Genomic DNA, 24,947 nt, shown 5'->3' on the forward strand with positions numbered 1-24,947 from the left:
TGCCTATACTGGATATTTCATATTAATGAAATTATGCAATATATGATTTTTTTGTGTCTGGCTTTTTTCACTTAGCATAACGTTTTCAGGGTTCATTCATGTGTACTGTGTGTTGTACTTCACTCCTCTTTATGTATTGATATACAATATTTTGTTAATTTGTTCATCAGTTGATGGACATTTGGCTTGTTTCTACCTTTTTGCTATTGTGAATGGTGCTGCTATGACATTTGTGTACAAGTTTTCGTTTGAACATCTATTTTCAGTTCTTTTGGGTACATAACTGAGAGTGGATTACTGGGTCATGGTAATTGTATGTTTAACTTCTTGAGGAACTGCCATACTTCAGATATTTTTGAATATTACTTTTTTGGGCTTTGGTTACATGTATGAATTTCGTCCTTCATTTTGCAGACTGTAAAATATAAACCTGTGAAATGGCCTTACTGAAGCCGGTCTCTTTGCGAAACTGGTTACAAATTGTTAGGTTTTTTTGTGTTGTTTGGTTAGTTTTCCTTGGTTTAGGGAGACAGTTGCTTTGGAGTTATGCTGGTTTACCCCGACTGTACTCTCCTAATTATGCTAGTAGTATTACACTTTGAAATAAAACAATATTACTTTGTTTTATAATGTCTTCAAAATAGTTAAACATTTTATTTAAATATACATTTTACTTATAAGCATAATTATTCCATAAACCTGAAAAGCTAAAAGTGAAGGAAACCTGATATATAGAAATAGTTTTATCTCTATAACCAATATCTATCTAAAGAGAAAAGTATTTCAGTTAATAGTAAAGGACCTATTACATCAGTGTCTTGAGAGCTATAGCTGGTGCATCTTCCTCCTCCTCATCAGATGATAAGTGTTGGCACTAGCTTTCAGTAGAAGGGAAGTTAATGCCAAAGAGGATGTAGTACATTGAATTAATTTAAACCTAGTAAATTTAATTCAGTAGAAACGTATCCTAAAATTGTTTATTAAAATCTGAGAGAGATAAGAAAGTTGATTGGCTTACTTTAATAATAGTTAAATGAATAGGATAGATTCAGGAAAACATCTATATAAAAATTTATAATACTGTTAGTAACTATACCTCAAAGTAGTATCATTTGAGTGTTGTTTGGTGGACACATTTAATCAAGAAATGTTTATTTAGTACTCAGTTGTAAGAAACATTGCCTAACTGAGTTCAAGAAATACTTAGTGTGTACCTGCTGTGTGCCAGGTTGCTATGCTTCTTTGCCAAATGCTGGAGATACAAAGATGAATAAAACATGGACTTTGCCCTTGGGGAACCAGAGAGCTAAGTATTTAGCAGTCATTAACTTTAGTTAGAATTACTTTTAAAAACCTGTGATTTATACTATTTCTTAAAACTTCATAGTAATTCAAGATTGGATTATCTGTATTGTTTTTATAGAGCAGCTTCAAACACGTTGTCTAATATATTGCTCGCTGTCATTGTAATAATGAGTTCCTCTTAGAATTTAGGGCCAGAAAAAAATTGCCATGTTTCGTTAAATTTTTTTAGTCCGTTACACATTGAGAACTGAATAGAGACCTTTATTTGAACTTTATATTTAATTACTGGGAAAGGCAGAGCTTAATTATGTTACTTTAATTTTCCTTAGACAGCTTTTTTTGGAAGATGGAAGGTTGTAGATTAGGGGAGGTAGAATTGTTAATATAAGTTTTCCTTTTCTACCCCTGTTGACATAAGGGTTAACGATTGGTGGTCTTTATTGTATCTATCTTTTTAATGTAAACTGTTTTTAGTGTAAGAATATGTATTTGTGTACCTATTTGGTTATTGATTGTTATTAGAAGAGGAAAGGAAAGTGAAGGAAATATTACTGTTTGTATGCGCCAGAATGTTAAATGCTTCCCATGGTTTTATCTGAAGGTACCTTCAAAAAACCTACTATAAGCTTTTTAATGTTCAGCACTGTTTTTAGCTTAAAAGACCTTTGTTATACCAATTCTCTCATCAGAAGCTTGAATTAATATATTAAAAGACAAGTGTTTATTTTTCTTTGATCTCTTTTCATGTCCTTGTATCCTATCTATTATAATACCCGTCACTGGTCTCCAAAGAATAAGCTTGAAAGGAACTTCTGATACATCACTGTTTTCAGGTATTCATGTTTGGTTCTTTTATAACTTAGGATCATGTTTGGCTGTATATAACAGAGAAGAAATCCCAAATAACACAGTAAGGCAGAAGTTTATTTTTTTTTCATGTAGAAAGAAGTCTGAAGGTAGGCAGGTCAGGTCCTCCTATTTCACAGCACCATGTTAATATCCTTCTGGTGTGGTTCTCATCTTCATGTTCCAAAGTAGTTCCTAGACTTCCAGCCATCATAGTCTTGTTTAAGGCAGCAGGCTGGAGAGTTGAGGGAGGAACTTCACTCTCTTCCAAGAAACCCTGTTGGAAGTTCCGCACAAAACTTACACTTATATTTCTTTGGCTAAAATTCTTCCTTCTTTTTGAACATCCAAGATTTAAAACATAAGATCATCATGTTTTTTAGGAAGAGTCAATTACTCAGGTTTGGATCGCTATTGCTGTTCCTTCCCACCTCTCTGTCGTTGAGGAGCGTCACAATTCTGTTCAGTCATGCTGTATAGGATAGAAATTCCAGGAGTCTCTGGACCATCGGGTACTCGTGATTTTAGACCGTTTTCTGCTGTCAGGATCCTATAAGCAGGACCCATGAAAGAGAGAGAGAATGGTGCTTATTATTTCTCATTCACTTTAAAAAAGGAAATATCTCAATTTTGCTTTATTACAAACCAAGACTTTAAAAAGAAATCGTTTAGTTTAGAATATCTCAAATATATATAACAGTAAGGAGCAGAGTTTAACGCACCCCCATGTACCCACCACTTATCGACTCATGGTCAGTCTTGTTTTGCTTGTACCCTCACCTGTTCCACCCTGCCTCCCATCTTGGTTTACTTTGAAGCAAATCCCAGACATTAAGTCATTTTATCCGTATAGTCTTTAGTATGTATCTAAAAGTTAAAGATTCTTTGAATAAACATAACCACAATACTATTAATTCATTTCAACATGGACAGTTTTGCCCTAATATTCTTAACTAGCCAGCCAGGTTTCAGATTTCTGTAGTTGCTTTTTGCAAATGATTTGTTACAATTCGATGTTTGACTTAGGATCCAAACAAGATCCACACGTTGGATTTCGTTATTTCTCTTTTAAATCTATGGGTTCAATCCGTCCACCTCTCCCTGCCCCCTTACATTTTATTTGTTGAAGAATCTGGGACTTCTGTCTGTATTTTGCTAATTGTATTCTCACTGTATCGTTTAATAACGTGTTCTTCTTTTCTCGTGTGTTTCCTATAGATAGATCTAGACACCTGGATTCAATTTCTTATTTCTTTTTGCAAAAATTATTCATGGATGGTGTTACATACTTTCATCAGGATCCAATTTTCAGTTGTCTCTTTTTGTGACATTAGAGGCTGTTGACGATTGCCTAGATTTATTCTTTAGTGATTTCTTTTTTTTTTTGAGGAAGGTTAGCCCTGAGCTAACTACTGCCAATCCTCCTCTTTTTGCTGAGGAAGCCTGGCTCTGAGCTAACATCCATGCCCATCTTCCTCTACTTTATACATAGGACACCTATCACAGCATGACTTTTGCCAAGCGGTGCTGTGTCCGCACCCAGGATCCGAACTGGAGAACCCTGGGCTGCCGAGAAGCGGAACGTGCAAACTTAACTGCTGTTTTGTGTTTGTTTAATTTGCGTAACTGGTATTGTGCTATAAATCTTGTATCTTTCTTACTTTTTTTCTACTAAATAGTATGCCATTTAGACCTAATCATGTATCTCTAAATGATGATTCATTCTTATTGCTGCATAGCAGTATTCCAGTATAAGTATATTCCACATTTTACTTACTCTTCATTGATGAACATCTAGGCTGCCTCCAAATTTTTGCCACCATGGGAAAAATAAACTGCTGTGAAAACCTAAAGTCTTACGTACTTTAAACTTTCTCTGGGTTCTATACCTAGTTATGGGATTGCTGGATCCGTAGGACACCTTCTGCCTCTTTGCTTTCTAAATGGCTGCTCACGGTTCACATTCCCATTTGCAGTGCGTGAGGGTTCTTGTTTTCCACCCTACACTTGCAGCACTTCTTTCTATCCAGTGTTCTAATATTTGCCAGAGGGTTGCAAAGTATATGCTTTTGATTAATTTAATTTGCGTTTCTCTAATTATAAATGCAACTGATCATTTGTTCATATACTTATTAGACATTTCAATTTTTCTCTGTATATTTCCTATTCCTATACTTTGACTATTTTTAAAAATTGGACTTTCTGTTGTTATCTTCCTGCTGCTTTGTCACTTTTACTCATCACAGATATCTTTTGACAGACTTTTGTTTGACTCTATTGCCCTTTGTGGAACAGAAATATTTAATTTTAATGTTGTAGACCTATCACTTTTTTCATCATGACTTATGTTTTGGAATCTTATTTTAAAAATCCTTCTCCAATTTGAGATTATAAAGTTATTTTATCCTTTCTTCTTTTATTTTCATAGTTTTATCTTTACATTTGTGATTCTAAGGAAAAATTCACTTAAGAGCCCCAGGCTAACATTTCTACCTTACCAAACTCTCGTATCTTGTGTGATCAGTAGGAGCAAGCTTTTATTATTGAGCAGCCTTGAAAGTACCGTGTCTCTCCACCTCCCTTTTTCCTATCACGCAATAGCACTATAAAATCTGTGCCATTGTTTAGAGTCTGTTTGTTTCTAAGATATTCCAAATAAGTATTGATCTTCCTTTGTTCACTCTCAGGTGTTTTGATAGTGGATTTAAAAAAAAAAAAAAAAAAACAACGCATTGACTCATAGTAGATGTCCAATCGTGTTTCTCCTTTTTAAATTTTGATAATTGTGTTTGAAGGGCTTTGCTCTCTTTTCAACCTTGGAAGATAGCAACCTGTTGACTTAACATACACCTCATATGAGTGACTCCTTGTTTTTTTCTAAGTCCCAAAAAGACATTGATTTCACACATGGTAAGCATTCAGTAAATAAATATTTGTTAAATGAATAAATGAACGTGAAAACTTAAGCATAAGCTGTGACTTTAAACTCCCAGTTTAAATGTTTAAAAAATGATGATAATCAAGACAGACCACACAGAAATTAGTACTTTGCTACAACACAAAGCTAAAATTATGCTTACAGTAGCTGTCATTTTCTCCTTAGAAGCAGCAGTGAATATTTTAAAATGCAAATCTAATGTCATCACTACCCTGCTGAAAATGCTTCAGCGGCTTCTCATTGCCTAGTCTAGGTGCTATAAACCAAATGTATATAGATATCAAGCAAGTGACATAAATAGTAATATTAATAACAATAGATATTTACTGATTGTCACTGCCAATCACTGGTTTAAGGATTTAAGTGTTTAAAGCTTATTTCACTTAATTCTTTTAAGGTAGGTGATATTATTGTTCCTATTTAAAAGATGAAGAAATAAAAGCACAGAGTGTTTAAGTAACTTGCCTAAGATTGGAAGAGTCAGAATTTAAATCTAGACAATTTGGCTTCATAGCCTAAATTTATTCTTAACAGTAGTGTTATATACTGACTCCTTGTGAAATAGTCTTTGGTTTGATGTAATTGGGAATAGGGAACTGTGACACACTGGAGAATATATGCTTGGCCAAAGAGGATAATTACTACTCAGCACTGGATAATTGTTGACATGTAAGAATTTGGGCCCAGTATTGTCAGATCTTCCTGTTTTTCAAGATAAAATGGAATTCTGGACTTTTGCAAGAAATATCCTATTTTTAGATGTCAGTAACTAAAAACAACACAGGGTAAAGGCAAACCAAACATCCCTGCAGGCTGCATTCAGACGGGTAGTCTATAGTTTGCAACCTTTGATCTTCAGCATAAAGATTACTTTTCTAGCTTCATCTCTGAAAAATCACTACCCGTAGTCTAGTTACACTGGACAATTTACAGTTCTTGTAAGTTTTAGGCTCTTTTTGTGATCCTTTACAAATGGCTTCCTCTGTCTGGACTCCCCATTCCCTTACCTCGTCCCATTCCTGCCTTCCTTATTATGGCTTATTTCTCTTCATCATTCAAGACTAACTCTCCTGATTTGGGCAGGAGGTTTTATTTTTTCCTTGCCTTGTCCATAGTCTACATTAGTTCCTCCTTCTATTTGCCTCCATTACACCCTGGACTTGCTTGTAGCTATCTGTCTCTTAATGAGCTTCCCTGGTATATATTTCACACATGCTGTCACAACTCTTTGCTGGGGAAATTAACATGCCCTGTGTGACTTTACTGGGAGAGGACTTTGAAAGTTTCCTCTGGACTCACCCAATCTGCCTTTTCCCTTTGCTGATTTCTACTTATATCCTTCTGCTATAATAAATCATAGGACTGTATGCTGAGTCTTGTGAGTCCTCCTAGTGAGTCATCAAACCTGGAAGAGGTGTTGGTGAGCCCCAACATGTCTACTTAGGCTGGGATTACAGACCTGTGCAAGAAAAGATGGAAGCCTGGTCCAGGGTGTTGGAACTGACTTGAGAAATTTTTAAAAAGTAGAACTGACAGAATTTGGTGATTGTTTTAACGTGGGGAGAAAGAGACAGGAAAATATCAAGGATGTCTACAAGTTTCTGAATTTAGCAACTGATTAAATGATAGTACTCATTTACTAGGGAGGCAAAATAATATAATGGAAGGAATACTGAATCTGAATGATCTGCATGGATTCAAGTTCAGACCTGGGTGCTTATTAGCTTTATTATCACAGGCACATCCTTTTGAGCTCCATTGTCCAATCGAGACTGTTATGAGGATTGGTGAGATATTTGAAGACATTTTCTAAGTTATTAGGTGTATATATAAATGTTTATTGTTCAGCTACCATTATTAAGTACCTAATATGTGCCAGAAGTTACCAGGCAGTTTACATATTGTTACTGTTGTTTTGCATTGTTATAGTTTTCATTGAGTTTTAAAACTCAAGTAGAGTACCTAAAATACTGGAATGTCTTTTTATTTTTTACTTTAGAAGTTCTATATTGTATTATATTATTCTTTAGAAGATCTGTATCATATTAGAAGTATATGAACTGTTGGGTTTTTTGTTTTCTGGGGGTTTTTTTGGTGAGGAGGATTGTCCCTGAGCTAACATCTGTGCCGATATTCCTCTATTTTGTACATGGGATGCCACCACAGCGTACCTTGATGATACACACATAGCGGTGTATAGGTCTGCACCCAGGATCTGAGACTGCAAACCGTGGGCTGCCAAAGCAGAGCACGTGCACATACCAATCATGCCACCATGCCGACCCCTGAACTGTTGGTTTTAAACAGACACCCAGATGTTGTTATTAAACACCTGATGTCCAGTAAGGGGGTCTGCCAAGGTTACATAGCTATTCCAAGGTTGAGTGGTGTTAGCACTCCTGTCTTCTAACAATAGAGCATACTTTCTACTATGCTAAATACCTCTCATTTACATATTCTGTAGATGAATAAAGAAACTTTGCTTTCATAATTTTCAGATCCGTTGGGTAGGAAATATAATATCACATTATAATCTCATTTTATTAACTACTTAAGTGTTGAACAAAAACCAGTTAACTGTGCAAGGAAAGGCAAATATTTGTGAAATTATCTTTAGTACAGAATGTTTAGATTCCAAAGAAATAATGATGTTTTCTCTCTCTCTCATAGACCACTTCACCTGCATTGTAAAGGTGCTTTTTACCCTACTGTACACACAAGCTCTTGTGGCACTTTCAGTTAAATGCAGTGAGGAAGATAGGTCAGCCTGGAAACACACAGGCGCTCTCAAAAAGGTTAGTATCTTGTCTGAATTTGTCATTTAGTAGTTTGATAAACTCATTAAAGTTGGGGATATGAGTGAATGAGATTAGGTGTTTGAAAGGCAAAATGAGTTATTAACAGTATTCTAATTGGAAATGGAATGCCTTCAGGCTAAAAAAGTTAAAGTTTTTCTTGCACAATGAGGTCTTCTGTATCTGTGTCTAAACTTTGACCTTTATCTCTGTATATTTGGGCAGTTTTGTTTTGCTTTTGCTGCAAGCTTTAAACTTAGAAAAGTTATAAAAAACTGTGTTAATACAGTGAGTAAGTAATAAAATGTCTGCAGACTTACCAATTTTACTTATCTGTCATCTTTTCTTCTTCTTGTCACTATCCCCCAATCACAATCCAATGATGGCTTTTGACTAACCCCTGCTAAATTTAAAATTCTAGCCTTTTCTTAATTATGCCTCTTTAAATGCTACTTTTCCCCCACATTAGAATATATGTAAGTTCTCAGCAAATTTAAAGGAGTTCTCTTTAAGTTAAAATTATATAAACAATTTAGAAAAATTGTGCAAATTTAGTTAAATGTAAGTATTTTCGATGGCTTGAGAACAAATGGGATACTGTAGAACCAAAGAACTGACTGAGTGGTTTGGCTTAGAGATAGGTAAACTAAGAAAATTACTTCAGTGTTTTTTGGGAAATTTGATAGGAAAACTAATAGGTGTAGTGTAAATTAAACCTTTTGATTGGCTTATAGACTCTTGAGATTATAAACCTCACTAGAAAGTTTCTGTTAAAATCATGGCTACTTGTATCAAAGAAGAGAAAACCAGTATAAATACATGAAATATATTCACATAACCTTCACTTTTATCACTAGTTTACTCTCAAATCGTGATTACGTGTACAAAAGTTTAGTATAGTATCATCACAAAGTTTGTTATGTCTTCGTTAGGGATGTTGCTTGATTGGCAATTGAACCTGAGTACTAGGGTTAGCTCCTGCCACTACATGGAGATATAACTATTTTGATCAAGACATAGAAACCCTCTGAACCTCAGCTTCTCAATGGTAAATGAGAGGTTTGGAACATATGATTTATAATGGCCCCTCTCTTTTTAAAATTCTGTTATTCTAAGTTCTCAGAATGGATTTTTGTCTTTTCTTTGAATGATTTTTCCTCCTTGTTCCTGGTTGATTCTTGGATAATTTTGCCTTCTGCATTTATCTTTCTTTTTTCTAAATATTCTTTCAGTTTATCTGAGTGTACTCTAATGTAATATTTGGATGTTTAGTATTCAAATCAAGTGTATTAGATTTCTATGCTGTGCCATTGTTTAGATGTTTCCTTAGTAAGCTAATCATGAAAAATTACACATTTAAAATATTTTCTGAGATAATTTGGGTCTAAATCTATTCATCTGACAGTTTGCTACAGTGAGTTGTTAATGACAGAAAATTAGACAATCTATAAATTGTAAATTGTAAATCTATAATGGAAGGACCATGAACCAATTTAGGTAACTATTCTGTCAATGTTCTTTCTCAATTTGCTAATTTTTAGCTATTTTTTAAAATACCTAATAAAACATTTAATATGAGGCAGATTCTTATCATAGCATAAATTAGAAGTTTATAACCATATAAATTGCTTCAGTGAATGAAAACAAAAATTATGATATTCTGTAGGTTAGTTTGCCACGTTTTTAGCTATTCTACAATAGATCTAAACATTTAGATATATAGCAGGTTATAATTAATAGCAACAACTGTATTTATGAATAATGAAATATATCTTGACTTCTGTAACTGCTTAGATTTCTGCATCATTCATTTCTCCTTCTTGTTTTCGTTTGCTTTTTCCTTTACTTCTTCCCTCCTTCTCTCACTCCTTTCCTTCTTTTCTTTCTTCACTGAGTCTTATTCCATCCCTATAATTCCTTATCCTTAGGTATGATAATTACATTGAAAACAGATTTTTGCCTAGGCCAGTCTGGCCTAGGGCAATACAAATATAGGTATTATGTATTTTTGGAAGGAATATTAGAGTTAATTTGATAATGAGGTTTATTTGTGCTGGAAAAATGATCATTACAGTTATCATAAATTTTTTCCTTTTGGTTCTTTGGAATATTAAAAAGATTAAAAAGAATGTCAAAAGATTCTATTTATTTAATTGAGGTAATGTTGGTTCATAACATTATATAGATTTCAGGTGTACATCATTATAATTTGACTTCTGTATACATTATTTCAGGATTTCTTAATCTGGGGTACTTTCCCTTTATTTGTCTTGTTTTGTTTTGCTGGGGAGTAGGACCATAGCATTAAGCATATACTCAAAGGGCCTGTCACCCCAAAAAGTTGAAGAAGAGCTATAATTTAGACAGAGCATCTACCCAACACAGCATCTGTTGCATCTCTCAACCTTTGATCCTTTTTTTTTATTTAACCCACATACCTTTTACTACCTCTCCTATAGGATTCTTTTGATTTTGATTCTAAGTCTTTCATCCATAGTCTCAGATAAGTTTTATAAGCCTACTCTTTGCCTACTATAAAATATGCTTTCCTAAGACTACTTATGTAGGAAGTTAAATTATTTTCTTACTTAATACTCTTGATGAAGAGAGTTCTTCACACAAAGCAGTGAATATTACATTATATTTGACTTTTTCATCTGATATAGTACCTGCTGTGTGTAAAAGAAATGCTTAAAATATATTTGATATTAACGATTTAAAAGATAATTATCACTCAATAACTTTCTTGGTTAAAGTTACAAGATTGTCTTTGTTTTTGGTGTTTTCCTTCCCTTTAGCCTAATGCTATAGTTGGATATTTGCTATCCTATTCTGATTCTGTCTACCTGCTTATCTCCTTACACTGTGTTTTGTGACCCCTTTCTCCCTGTTTTTCTTTTTTTCAGGTATGAGGGCCTTCTTGAGGATTTCTTGGGGGTGGGGCTGGGGTCCTGTGGCTACGAAGTCCCTCAGCTTTTCTTTGTCTGGGAAAGATTTAATTTCTCCCTCATAGCTGAAGGATATTTTTGCTGGATAGAGTATTCTTGGCTGAAGATTCTTGTCTTTTAAAGATTTAAATATGTCGTTCCATTCTGTCCTAGCTTGTAAGATTTCTGCAGAGAAATCTGCTGAAAGCCTGGTAGGGGTTCCTTTGTAGGTTATTTTCTTCTGCTTTGCTGCCCTTAGTATTCTTTCTTTGTCATTCATTTTTGCCAGTTTTACTACTATATGCCTTGCAGTAGGTCTTTTTACATTGACAAATCTAGGAGATCTGGAAGCCTCTTCAACCTGTATTTCCCTCTGTTTCCCTAGATTTGGGAAGTCCTCTGCTGTTATTTCTTTGAACACGCTTTCTGCTCCATTCTCCTTCTCTTCTCCTTCTTGAATACCTGTAATTCTTATGTTGCATTCCCTCATTGAATCAGATAATTCTCGGAGGCTTTCTTCATTTCTTTTTAGTCTTAGCTCTCCCTCCTCCTCTGTCTGGAGCATTTCAGCATGTCTATCTTCGATTATGCTAATACGCTCCTCTATGATGTCCACTCGAGCGTTCAGGGAATCCATATTTTGTTTCATCTCTAATATTTCCGATTGATTCTTCTTTATAGTTTCAGTCTCTTTTGTGAAGTAGCTCCTGAACTCGTTGAATTGTTTCTCTACATTCTCTTTTACCTCATTGAGTTTTTTGATGATAGCTATTTTTAATTCATTGTCATTTAGCTTACATATTTCTGTGTCCTCAGGACTGAGTTCTAGGCCCTTGTCGCTTTCTCTCTGGTTTGGAGATTTAATATAGTGTCTGATGTTGGAAGGTTGGGTCTTTCTCTGTCTGATATTATTTGATTGTAGTTACAACCTATTGCCACTGGGTGGGGGTCGAGAGCCATGTATTCTGAGCCCTCCGCCTGCAGCTGAGATGGCATGGGGTGAGTGGGGGGAGGGGCACTTTCTCCTGCGTGCACTCCAGACTTTCTCAATCAGCTCTCCCTATGTGATCTCTTGGGGTGTTGGCTTGATGAGGTCACCCCCCACCCCACCCCCCACCCCTCAAAAGCTTTCGCCCCATTAGAGAGCTTCCTTCTAGGCTGCAGGGGCCCTAGGGAGTCCTTGGCGATCCTGCTAACCAGTGTCACCTCCACCGCCCCTTCCCTCATGGATCCTCCCACGGTGGTGATCACAAGAGGAGGGAGGGAAGATCTCTCTTACCCCGGTCCAGCTCCTGGGAGGGGGGGCTCCAGCCTCTCCGCTCTCCATCATGTGGCTGCATGTCTCTCTAAGGTTTTTGTATTATGTTAGGGTGTCCTCTGTTGGAATATGGCTGTCCCTTTTTGTTGTATGTTGGAGGAGAGAGAGTCATGGGCAAGTTCACCCGCTGTGATACTGACATCACTCCTCAGTAACTTTCTTGGGTGATCTGAACATCATTTATTTTTATTGGAGGGTATTTTTCCCATAAGTCAGAAAGTAGTATTCTTTGAAATACTTTTCTGTTGTTATACTCTGAAGAATATATTGAAGAATATACTCAGAAGAATATATTGAATTCAGAAAGCTTTTAGACTGAATTGTATATCTTCAGAACCTTATATATGTCATATTGATTATTAAGTAGAAAATCCGTGGTAATAGTTTTTTTTGAGTTTTCTATATTTGAGTTTAAATGAACTCTGCCTATTTAAGAACTACTCTGATTTATTCAATTTTATAACATGTTGCTGTTTTGATATTCTGTGGAATACTTACAAATTATATGTAACCTATAGGTCAACATATTTGGCAAGTGATCATCCTGTTGATTAAATAGGCAAGAGTGAGGTGGATAAGGAGAGCAGTTGCAGAGTCAGATATTTAAAATCAGGACACGATCACACTGCATGATTGAGTGAATATGGCAGAAAGGAGAGGAGTGATTTAAAGATATTGCAAAGAATTGATTATCAGGCAGGTTCCAAGATCAAAAACTTCAGTATTACTGATATAAATTTCATCACTTAGCCAGCTGGTGTTTATTGCTTAGATTTTTGTTATGCAAAGGGATACATGCAAAATACAGACACAGTTCCTGACACTCTGGAATTTGCAGTGTAGTTGAAGAGAGCACAATAACATGTGTAAACAATGAGGGCATATAGAAAAACTGAGTGTCATTAAATAGCAAACTCTGTTGTCCAGACTATCAATGCCTTAAAAATTCTGGGTAGTTATATTCCTCAGTGTTTACTTGATTCTTATATTTTGCTATTTAAAAAGTATAGTTAATTAGAGTAAATGGCATCAAAGCAAAGTTATTACTTTATCCCATTTTACACTTGGCTATACTTTGCAGCAACCTCTAGTATCTTATGAATATAAAAAGAGTTGCATTTCTTTATGTATAAAGATCTTATTGAAATAAATTTGAATTTATAAATAGCCATTATTTTTCCTTTCTTATAAAAAGTCTAGAGTCATTAAGCTTAATTAATTTTAGACTGTTATTTAATATAATTATCTGTACATTCTGTGATAAATATTTGTCCAATTTTATTTTATATTAAATTATTTCAATAAATCCTATTCAAGGAATTTAAGGGAAATTGTAAGAGAAAAAATTTGTGGTCTATATTTTCTTCTATTTCATGCATACATGATTTGTATATAATGAGTGTACACAGACTTCTGTTGGCTTTTTTCACATTTTAATGTTTTCATACCACTCAAATTTGTCATATTCACTGCCTATAAAATATTCTGTTGAGTTGACATGTCATAATTTAGGTAACTACCTCGCTTTTGGTGCTCATTTTAATTTTTCACTACTCTGCAATGAATGTCTTCAGCATATAGGTTTTTTTTTTTTTTTGGATTATTTCTTTAGGAAGAATTCCCAAGAGTGGGAATTACTGGGTCAAACGATATGATGTACATATATTCATGTACACATATGTTATGTAATTTATATGCTGTCTTTTAAAGAAGTATTTAATCATCTACTCAATTTTACTGTGCATCCAGAAGTGCACTGTTGTACACAGGTTTTGAGGAATTGGAGTTTACATGCTTGAAAAATAATGTAATCACAACTATAATCTTTAAAAAGTGTTTTTCTTCCAATGTAAATTTTTCATAATTTTCAATTGAAAATGAAACTAATATTTTAAATTTTTTCCAGAATACATGTGATGCAGAAAAGTCTCATGAAGTGTTATTGAGCTTTGTGATAAGTGAACTGTCTAAAGGAAAGTTATACCATGAAGAAGGAACTCAGGAGTGTGCAATGGTATGCTCTCTCTAAGACCAGATGTAGTGGTTATTTAGTTAAAAATTTAGATTTTGTTGCCATTCTGAAATTTTTTAAGCTGTATCTATTATAGAATGAATTGTTCAGATCTTCTTTTTTAACTTCAGGTTAGCCCTATTGCTTGGTCTTCCGAATCCATGGAAAAGTACTTACAGGACTTCTGCTTGCCTTTCCTCAGAATCACCAGCCTTCTTCAGCACCACCTTTTTGGGGAAGATTTACCTAGCTGCCAGGTATAATCTGGGGTAGAGAGTAGGGAGCCTTGTTTTTATAATTAGCTAATTTTTAAAAATATACTCATGTATAGTATAATACTTATATCTATATACAGAGCTGTCATACAAGTATATGTTAGTCTAACTCAAAGGAATAAATATTTAGAGTATTTGCTATTATTATTATTTTTTTATTTGTTAGCATCCACCCATTTTTATGATAGTATTACTAATATTTGATATTTGAGCAGTTTTGGATTAGATCAGTGATAATAATGCTCAGTATTTGAACAGAATCATATTATTCATATTAACATTTATCAGTATTTTTATCATATTGATATATTTCTCACTGTCCCCATTGATATATTATCACTTTTCATCTGCTTTTAATATCCTTTTAAAAGTTATGTTGGTCATAAAGCTGGTTGTTTGAAGATGTGATGGCATGTATGTAATTTTGGAACAGCAAAATGTTTGATTTGTAGCCAATTATATTAAAACTTGGATGAATGAATTAAATCACTGGGTTAATCTATATCACAAAACTGTGGGCCAGTGTGACTAGGCAAGAAAGTGACAGGGTGAGAAACCGGAAGGTGAGTCAACCAACCTGCTTCTAGGATTATGAGCCTGACATCTGCCATTCATTTCCAGGGAATTTGATGTGGGAATTAATACATTTATCATGTTTATGGTCTTTGAAGCATATCAGAATTAAGCAGTAGATTATTCCTTCTCTCTTAAGTAATTGACCATTGCATTAAATTGTTTGGGTTCTTTGGTTTTTATCAAATGATTTGAGATAAACTCTGCACATTTGTTCCCAAAACGTTTTATTTAGTTATAAGATATTGAACAAATTAAAAGTATTCATCAATGAGATATTTTATTTCATGGTTGTTCATTTTAAATTTTAACTTAAAAGAAAAGTGTGTTTCCTTCTGGCATATGACATCCGTAAGCATGGAGATTAACCAAACAAAATCTGCTTCATCCTTCATCAACTTTGCTTTGTTCACATTTAAAGGCCATAGGCTGTGGTTCTTTATGTTCTTGTTACCTTATGGTTTGTTTTGTCACCTGTTTTTATTGGAGAGTATTTTTCTCCCATAAGTTGGAAAGTACCTGGAGGCAGAAGCTCTTGAACTGGGCATTGAAAGTTGGTCTGGGGTTTGGGTCTACAGTGATTCCTGTGGTAAAGCATCAGGCGTGTACTTAGACCAAGGAAGAAATGCGTTGATTAGGATGCATGAAAAGAAATAGTGCAATGTAGTGTCAGAAAGATAGATCAAGGTGAAGTTGTAGTGGATCTTGAATTTCACATGAGGGAATTTGGACCATTGAAAGATTTTGGACAAAAATGTGACATGATTCAAATTTTATTTCAGGATAAAGCCTTATTCTAATATAAGATTGTGGGGTGTGAGGAATGGGGGGACCGGGAATAGAAAAGCCAGTTGGTGAAGGACGTATTAGAAATAAAAGAGGGAAGGGAGTGATTAGAGATTTCATAGATGGACTAGTCGGGATTTGACACTTGAACACATGGGAGTAAAGGGAGAAGAAGAAAGAGTCATACTGTACTTAGGTTTTAAGCCTGGGAAACTTGAATCTTTATAGTACAGTTAATAGAAGGAAGAAGTGTTTCTGTTTCAGCAGGTTTGTGGGGGCCCAAATGAAAATATTTTGCATATATTCAAACTGAAGGGTCATTTAGACCATTTAAGTAAATATATTCAACTGAAGTGAGAGAAGTAGGATTAGAACTTTAGATAGTTTGCTCTCTCTTGTTTAGACTTCTGTTATCTGTGTTATCTTTTTTTTGCTTTTACACATGTATATAATATATAAATATATATGTAATATGTAAATATATATAGATATTTGCTTGTTCGTACACTTTGTTCTCTGGCCTTTTGTTTCATTTAGTCATGGTATGGTATAGAAGGGTTAATGTTACGCATACTTTAACTTTTGTGGATTTGGCTTTTTTTTCTTTGTGTTGCTTTCTTTCATTTAGAGGATTTTGTTTCACCCATTCATATCTCATGCTTTTATCCAAAAGACATTTTATTAAATTTTGTTCTTTTGTTTCTTTGATTCTAATTGCACATCTATTCATTCAGCAGTTTTCACTTAATGTTTTCTTTTGTATTTCTCAAAGTTAACTGGAGTCATTCATTTATAGCCCTTTGTTTCATTTAGAAGGGAAAGGACTAAATATTTATCTGTTCATAGGTATTTACAAAGCAGGTTATAATGACTAGCTCTTTATGAACCAGTTTATAAAATAGGTTCTCATTTTACAATGAAGAAATTGAAGATGAAAACATGTATAAGCTAATAAATCAGTTAGCAGGAGAGTTTACCTCATTCATCTGATAGTATTTATGTTGGTCCCCTTGTTCATTTCTTTACCTTTTATCTTTTCATTTTTGAGAGGAAGGATGGAGGTGCAGATACATGGAATTCAGTTGATCACACTCCCCAGCTCATGGCATACCATGATATTGCCTCATTATTCCTCCTTTGTTTCCCACATGATACCTCATCCATTACTTGTCTATGTCATACGTCAATGTCAACATAAACTGCAAATAGTGTTGTTTTGTGTTTGTTTAATTTGCATAACTGGTATTGTGCTATAAACCTTGTATCTTTCTTACTTTTTTCCTACTAAATATTATACCATTTAGACCTAATCATGTATCTCTAAATGATGATTCATTCTTATTGCTGCATAGCAGTATTCCAGTATAAGTATATTCCACATTTTACTTACTCTTCATCGATGAACATCTAGGCTGCCTCCAAATTTTTGCTACCATGGGAAAAATAAACTGCTGTGAAAACCTAAAGTCTTACGTACTTTAAACTTTCTCTGGGTTCTATACCTAGTTATGGGATTGCTGGATCCGTAGGACACCTTCTGCCTCTTTGCTTTCTAAATGGCTGCTCACGGTTCACATTCCCATTTGCAGTGCGTGAGGGTTCTTGTTTTCCACCCTACACTTGCAGCACTTCTTTCTATCCAGTGTTCTAATATTTGCCAGAGGGTTGCAAAGTATATGCTTTTGATTAATTTAATTTGCGTTTCTCTAATTATAAATGCAACTGATCATTTGTTCATATACTTATTAGACATTTCAATTTTTCTCTGTATATTTCCTATTCCTATACTTTGACTATTTTTAAAAATTGGACTTTCTGTTGTTATCTTCCTGCTGCTTTGTCACTTTTACTCATCACAGATATCTTTTGACAGACTTTTGTTTGACTCTATTGCCCTTTGTGGAACAGAAATATTTAATTTTAATGTTGTAGACCTATCACTTTTTTCATCATGACTTATGTTTTGGAATCTTATTTTAAAAATCCTTCTCCAATTTGAGATTATAAAGTTATTTTATCCTTTCTTCTATTTTCATAGTTTTATCTTTACATTTAGATTTCATTCAATCTGGAATTTATTTTGTAGTAAAGTATGAAGTAAAGATCTAATTTTTTTCTCCATCTGATCAGACAGTCTTCCTGACACTATTTACAATATAACCTCTTTATAAAATAACCTTTTCCTTACTGACTTTTGATGGTAACAAGTTTCTGTGTTTCTGGGTTTTGTATTGTGTACTATTGAGCTATTTGTTCCTGTACTAGTAGCAGACTGTTCTAATTACTCTGGTTTTATTGTAGACGTTGTATCTGGTAGGACAAGTGTCCCTTCCTTTTTTTCTTGTAACTTCTTTTTACTAAATTCTTTTTTTCTGATTTTCTTTTCTTGTTAGCTTTATATAGACCTTTATTCTTGTATATAATTTTATAATCAATTTCTAATTTTTTTCCTAAAATCCTATAAGATGTTAGATAAGAATTGCTTTAAATTTATAGTTTTAAGACATTGAACATAGTTTATATTTCCATTTATTCAGGTCTTCTTTTAATACTTTTCATAGAAATTTTAAATTGTCATCTTAAAGTCTGAAGCATTATTTATAAAGCTAATTCTAGAGGATTTATGGTTTTAGTTTCTATTTAAATGATATCTTATTTTCTGTAACATTCTTTGATTACTTCTTGCTGATACAGAATAATGCTGTTAATTTTTATATGTTCTTGTGACTGGCCACTTGCTGAACTCTTTTTCTAAGAGTTTTCCTGCTGGTTCTTTTAGGTTTTCTGTGTAATTCTGATCATATCATCTGAAAATAATGACAATGTTGTCCCTTCCCTTCAAACCTTTATTACTTTTGTTATCTTAATACATGTCCAGTACTATTTTGAGCAATGGAAGTAATAGTCAGCATCCTTTTTTTGTGCCCTACCCCAAAGAGAATGCTTCTAAAGTTTTCTGTGCATGTCTTTTTGTTTGTTGTTTTTACTGTAAATGGAATTGTTTAAAATTTTATGTTTTCTAATATATTGCTGAAATGTGGAAATCCAATTGAAATTTTTTTTTCCTTCTCCCCAAAGCCCCAGTACCTGGTTGTATATCCTAGTTGTAAGTCCTTCTACTTCTTCTATGTGAGCCACCACCACAGCATGGCAACTGACAGACGCGTGTTGTGGTTCCACAACTGGGAAACGAACCTGGGCTGCCGAAAGAGTGAGACTACCAAACTTTAACCATTAGACCGTCAGGATTGGCCCCTAATTGGAATTTTTGAACATTAATCCTCTACAGTTAGCCACCTTGCTAATAAATTCAGTGATTATTTCTAATCCAGGAGGCTCTTGAGTTTAACAGTACTTTTTTTTTCCTGAGGAAGATTCACCCTGAGCTAACATCCATTGCCAGTCTTCCTCTTTTTTTGCCTGAGGAAGATTAGCCCTGAGCTCACATCTGTGCCAATCTTCCTCTGTTTGTATGTGGGTTGCCACCACAGCATGGCTTGATGAGAGGAGACACTGCACCTGGTACCAAACCTGTGAACTCAGGCTGCCAAAGCAGAGCCTACCAAACTTAACCACTACGCCATGGGGCCAGCCCCTAACAATACATTTCTTAGTCATACATTTTGTTAAGTGTGGCAAATCAAGAAGAGTAACCGAGTACATGCTCTGCCACAGGAAACCTGCTCTCCACAGTAATCTATTAGCCTTCCTGATTTAGTTAAACGTCTTAGTCTAACACCGTTTCCACTACCATTTTAGAGATGTTTATAGTAACCTATATGATTCTCTTATCTTTTCTCCTGCTTAAATACATCTGCTCTTATTTATCCTTTACCTCTGGAATTCTAAACAGGGGGACTTCAGGTAATTTTTGAATTCCATAGCATTGTTTGTAGAATGTTTGTGTATGTGTATTTTTCTTGGAAGAAAATAGTTATCAGATTCTTATAGGGGACGATGATTATCCACCTGCCCTCCAAAGTTGAAAACCACTGCTCTAATATATCTCCTTTAATTCTTTTTTTCTTTCATCTATCTGTCAAAAATAATTTCCCTACAAATAATAATAATGATAGCCAGCATTTATTGTACACTGACTACATGCTAAGTGCATTGCATTTAAATTCATTTAAGCTTCACAACAACTATGAGGTAGCCTTTATAATATTTACTTTACAGACAAGGAAACAGGCACAGAGAGGTGACTAACATGCTCAAGACTCACAGTTAGTAAGTAAAGCAGCCAGGATTTGAACACATTTAGTCTAGAAGCCAAACTTGCGCTATTAACGTCTGAGCTATGCTGCCGCTTGCTACACAAAATGTTTTTTGAGGATTACAGGTAATTTTCTTTTAGTATTAAGTCTGTAAAAACCATTATAATATTGCATATTGTACTCTCTGATCTCAATATTACTATAAATACTCCACCTATAGACATTTCTTGTAGTATAATTAATATGGTGATTGATTTATTGATAGCTGAATAGACATATAGCAAAAAATTGAAAATATCTCAAGTATCCATCAATGGGAAACTGGTTAAATAAATTGTGGTTTATTCATACAGTGGAATACTGTGCAGAAAAGAAAAGACTAGAAAGTTTTCTATGTGCTAATATGGAAAAATCTTAAAAAATATGTTCAGTAACCAAAGGCAAGGTGTGCTTATATTAAATGCAGATGAGAGAGAAATAATAGTATTCATATTTGCTTGTGTGTGTGTATATATATATTACACACACACATACTCTGGAAAAATACGTTAAAAATTACAGTGAGTTCTTACCTAGGAGTTGGGATACTGAGTCGTTGATTTGGCTAGAATGAGAACAAGGATGATGGAGAGACTTTTTTAAAAAATGATATCTTTTCATACTTTCTAGTTTTTAAATAGTGTAAATATATTACTGCAATAATTAAGTTTACAGAAGAGAAAAAATGTATGTACTTTTTAAATAGGTAGTATATTTACATTTTTCAAAATTCAAATGTGCGGAAAGATATTCTATGAAAAAAAATCTGTTTAACCCCTTTCCCTAGCCACTCAGTTGCTATCAAGTGCTGTCAGTTTCCTCTGTATTATTCCAGACATATTTTATGCATATACAGAAAATATATGTATATCGGAGTGTATTTTTTTTTTTTACTTTAGCCCCTTTTTACACATTGTTGTACAGCTTGCATTTTTTCACTTTAGAGTTTCCTTGTCATTTTATGTTCAACACATTTGTGTTCAACACATGAAGATCTTTCTCATTTTGTTTTATAGGTTCAGAATATTTTGTTATGTGATCTACCAGGACATATTTAATCAGTCCTCTGTTAATAAACATTTGGGTTATTTCTAGTCCTTTCCTGTTTGTAAATGATACCACAATAAATAATAGTCTATGCAAGTTATTTGCAAGCTTTCAATTGTATTTCTAGGGTGAATTTTTAGAGGGGATTGACTGTGTCAGCACTTACATACATTTGTAGTTTTGATGGTTGTTACCAAACTGCTCTTCACTGAAGTTATACCAAGTACGTGAACACCAGTAATGTGTCAGAGTTTCCTTATACTATGTCTGCTTAGTGTGTCATCAAACTATTTGATCCTTGCCTCTAGGTCTTTTGTCTAGGTAAAATTTACCTCAGTGTAGTTTTAGCTTGCATTTATCCTAAAGTTAAGCATTTTCCATATTTAAGAGCCATTTTGTTTTCTTTACTATGACCTACTTGTTACATAATGATTCTTTTGAAAATAATTAGAACATGAAAACAATTAGAAAAACAATTTACTATCCCTTAAAAAAAACTCGTGAATTTTTCTTTGTTTAGAATTACCTTGTCTATTTTGTTGAAGTCAAATGGTAGGTAGGAATGAGAAACATTTCTTTCATTTTTCAATTCTTTCATATGAATGTTTTCCTCAGATTCTTCATTTTAGTGACCCACATTTGGACTCACATCTGCTTCATAAGAGAGGCCAAATAATCTTGAAATAGCCTATGAATCCAGGGAAAAAATACATTTATGTAGATCTTTGTTAATATTTATCCATTATTGGATTTCTTATCATGAAAATGAATAAATATTACTGTTTTTCTGCCATAGTAGTTCCTATCTTTTCGTTGTGTTTGTGCCTTACATGAGAAGATAAATGCCCTCTCTTAATAAAGCAGGAAAATATAACAGTTGTAAATATATATGTGCAAAACAACAAAACCCCAAATTACGTAGAGCAGAAATTGACAGAATTGAAAGAAGAAATAGAGAAATCCACAATTATAGCTAGAGACTTCAGTGTTGTTTCTTAGTAGTTAATGGCAAGTAGACAGAAAATCAGCTAGGATAAATGGGACCTGAACAGTACCATCAATCAACTTGATATAATTGACATTTACAGAATACTTCATCAAACAATAGCAGAATGCATACTTTTTACAAGTATGCATGGAACATTCACTAGAATATACCATATGCCAAGCCATAAAACAAGTATCAATAAATTCAAAAGAATTGAAATCATACATATTTTCCGACAACATGGAATTAAATTAGAAATCAGTAACAGAAAGAAATATAGAAACCCCTAGATGTGTGGGAATTAAACAACACACTTCTAAGTAACTTGTGTGTCAAAGCAGAAATCACAAAGAAATTAGAAAATATTTAAACTGAGTGAAACTGAAAATGCTAAGTAGCAAAATTGCAGGATGCAGCTAAAGTAGTTCTTGGAGAATATCTTCAAATGCTTATATTTAAATAGAAGCAGGTCTAAAATCATTTGTTTAAATTTCTGCTTTTTGAAGCTAAAAATAGAATAATTTGGACTCAAAGCAAGTAAAAGAAAGGAAATTACAAAAACCAGAGCAGAAATCAATGAAGTATTAATGGAGAAACAGTAGAGAAACCAGTGAGTCCAAAATCTGGTTCTTCGCAAAGATCAATAAACTGGAAAAAGCTAAATGTCAGGAGCTCAGCTGAGCTGGAAGAGAGAACTGAGCTGAAAGATGTTGGAGTAACTGATTAAAGCAACAAAACAAAAATGAAGGAGTTAAACGTTTAATCACTTACTGATGATAGTATAAGCTAGAGGCTAAGACCAGAGAAAACACCAGTTCCCCCTGTTCCATTTATACTCATGGAATGAAATGGCATACTTGTCAAGGATCAAGTGAATCAGTATAGATGTGGCGGTCTATTGAGGGAGCCCCGAACAAAAAACTCTGGCAGTTTTATGGACTCTGAGGTAGAGAATGGGTGAGGGAGGAGAGATAGGAGTGGAAAAGTACTGACTAGTGAGTCAGAATGGGGAAAAATGTCTTCAGGTTTTCCCCTTCTTTCTTCCATAATGTGGCCTTGGCAGAGGCACTGAAGAGACCCCTGCCCAAGGCCTTAGATAAAGAGGCATAGGAATAAAGGCATCAAGGCTAGGAATGTAAATATGTAAAAGAGCATGACTGGCCAGGGGGACCTGAGACCTTGACTGCAAATACCTTCAGAGACTGCAATGCATTGGTTGTGTACCCAGTCTGGTGTAGGAAGGCAATTTTCATCCCTGAGGCCTGCAAAGTAAAACCTTTGCCATTGCCTATAGTTAAGCCTGAAAAGTCACACATCACACACACATTTACTCCAGTAGTTTTACCCCAATACCCAAACTATGCATCACAAGAAGAGAAAAATACAAACCCATATCTCATGAACTAGAAGCAAAAACCTTAACAAAATATTAACGATAGAAAGGATAATATACCATGACCAAATGGGTTTATCCTAGGAATGAACAATTTGTTCAACAGTGAGAAACCAGTTAATTTAATTCACCATATTAGTAGAACAGATTTTTCCAAAGCATGTGACCATTTCAGTAGTCAAAGAAAAAGTGTTTGAAAAAATCCAGCACCCTTTCATGGTAAAAACACTAAGCAAAACAAGGAATAGAAGAGAATTTCTTCAGCCTGATAAAGGGCACCTATGAAAAACCCATAGCTAATGTCCTACTTAATAGTGAAAGATAGAAAGCCTGTCGCCTTAGATCAGGAGCAAGACAAGGATGTCTGCCCTCATCACTTCTTTTCAGCATTGTATTGGAGGTTCTAGAAAGACTAGTTAGGTAAGAAGAAGAAATAAAAGGCATCTAGATTGGAAAGGAAGAGGTTAAGTAATCTGTTTGCAGATCTGATGATCTTGTATTTGGAAAATCATATGGAATCTCCAAAAGAACTATTAGAGCTAATAAATGAGTTCATCAAAATTATAAGATACATGAGAAATGTACAAAAAAATTAATGGTATTTTTGTGCACTAGCAATGAACAATCTGAAAATGAAATTAAGAAAGAAATCCCATTTACAATAGAGTGATGAAAATATTCTGGAATTAGATAGTAGTGACAGTTGCACAATTTTGTGAATATACTAAAACTAAATTGTATACTTTAAAAGGGTGAATTTTATGGTGTACAAATGATATCTTGATTTAAGAAAATATATTGAGAAAGGACTTGTATAAAGAACATATCAAGAACTCTTATAGCTTAGTAATAAGAAAACAAAAATACTAACAAGGTGGGCAAAAGATTTGAAAAAATACTTTGCATGAGAATATATATGATTGAACAAGTACATGAAAAAAGGTTCCACATCATTGTGATTAGAGGAGTACAAATTAACGTCAGAAGTGTTGGTGAAGATTTGGAGTACCTGGAATTCTCATTCATTGCTGGTGGGAAAACAGTATAGTCAAATTTGGAACAAGTTTCTTTAAAAAGTTAAACATCAACTTACTGTACAGTACAAGAGTTCTACTCCTAGGTATGTACCGAAAGAAATGAAAGCATATGTCCATATAAAGACTTTTAAATGAATATTCGTAACAGCCTAATTTATAGTAGTCAAAAACTGGAGGGCCGGCCGGCCCGGTGGCGCAGCGGTTAAGTGTGCGTGTTCCGCTTCAGCAGCCTGGGGTTCGCCAGTTTGGATCCCGAGTGCACACATGGCACCGCTTGGCAAGTCATGCTGTGGTAAGCATCCCACGTATAAAGTAGAGGAAGCTGGGCATGGATGTTAGCTCAGGGCCAGTCTTCCTCAGCAAAAAGAGGAAGATTGGCAGCAGATGTTAGCTTAGGGCTGATCTTCCTCAAAAAAAAACAACAAAAAAAACTGGAAACAACCCAGAAGTCT

At 34.3% G+C, this 24,947-nt stretch overlaps 1 protein-coding gene across 7 annotated transcripts in view; it reads left to right on the forward strand.

Moving 5' to 3' along the window:
- Window positions 1-24,947, forward strand: part of UBR3 (ubiquitin protein ligase E3 component n-recognin 3) — a 222,596-nt gene that overhangs the window by 187,022 nt on the left and 10,627 nt on the right. For all 7 annotated transcript variants that reach the window (XM_023623102.2, XM_023623103.2, XM_023623105.2 and 4 more), the window contains 3 exons: window positions 7,760-7,884; window positions 14,036-14,143; window positions 14,272-14,397. In XM_023623102.2, the coding sequence (XP_023478870.1) occupies window positions 7,760-7,884; window positions 14,036-14,143; window positions 14,272-14,397 (359 nt within the window). The remainder of the gene's footprint in view (window positions 1-7,759; window positions 7,885-14,035; window positions 14,144-14,271; window positions 14,398-24,947) is intronic.

This window comes from Equus caballus, chromosome 18, assembly GCF_041296265.1.
Source record: "Equus caballus isolate H_3958 breed thoroughbred chromosome 18, TB-T2T, whole genome shotgun sequence".
NCBI lineage: Eukaryota > Metazoa > Chordata > Mammalia > Perissodactyla > Equidae > Equus > Equus caballus.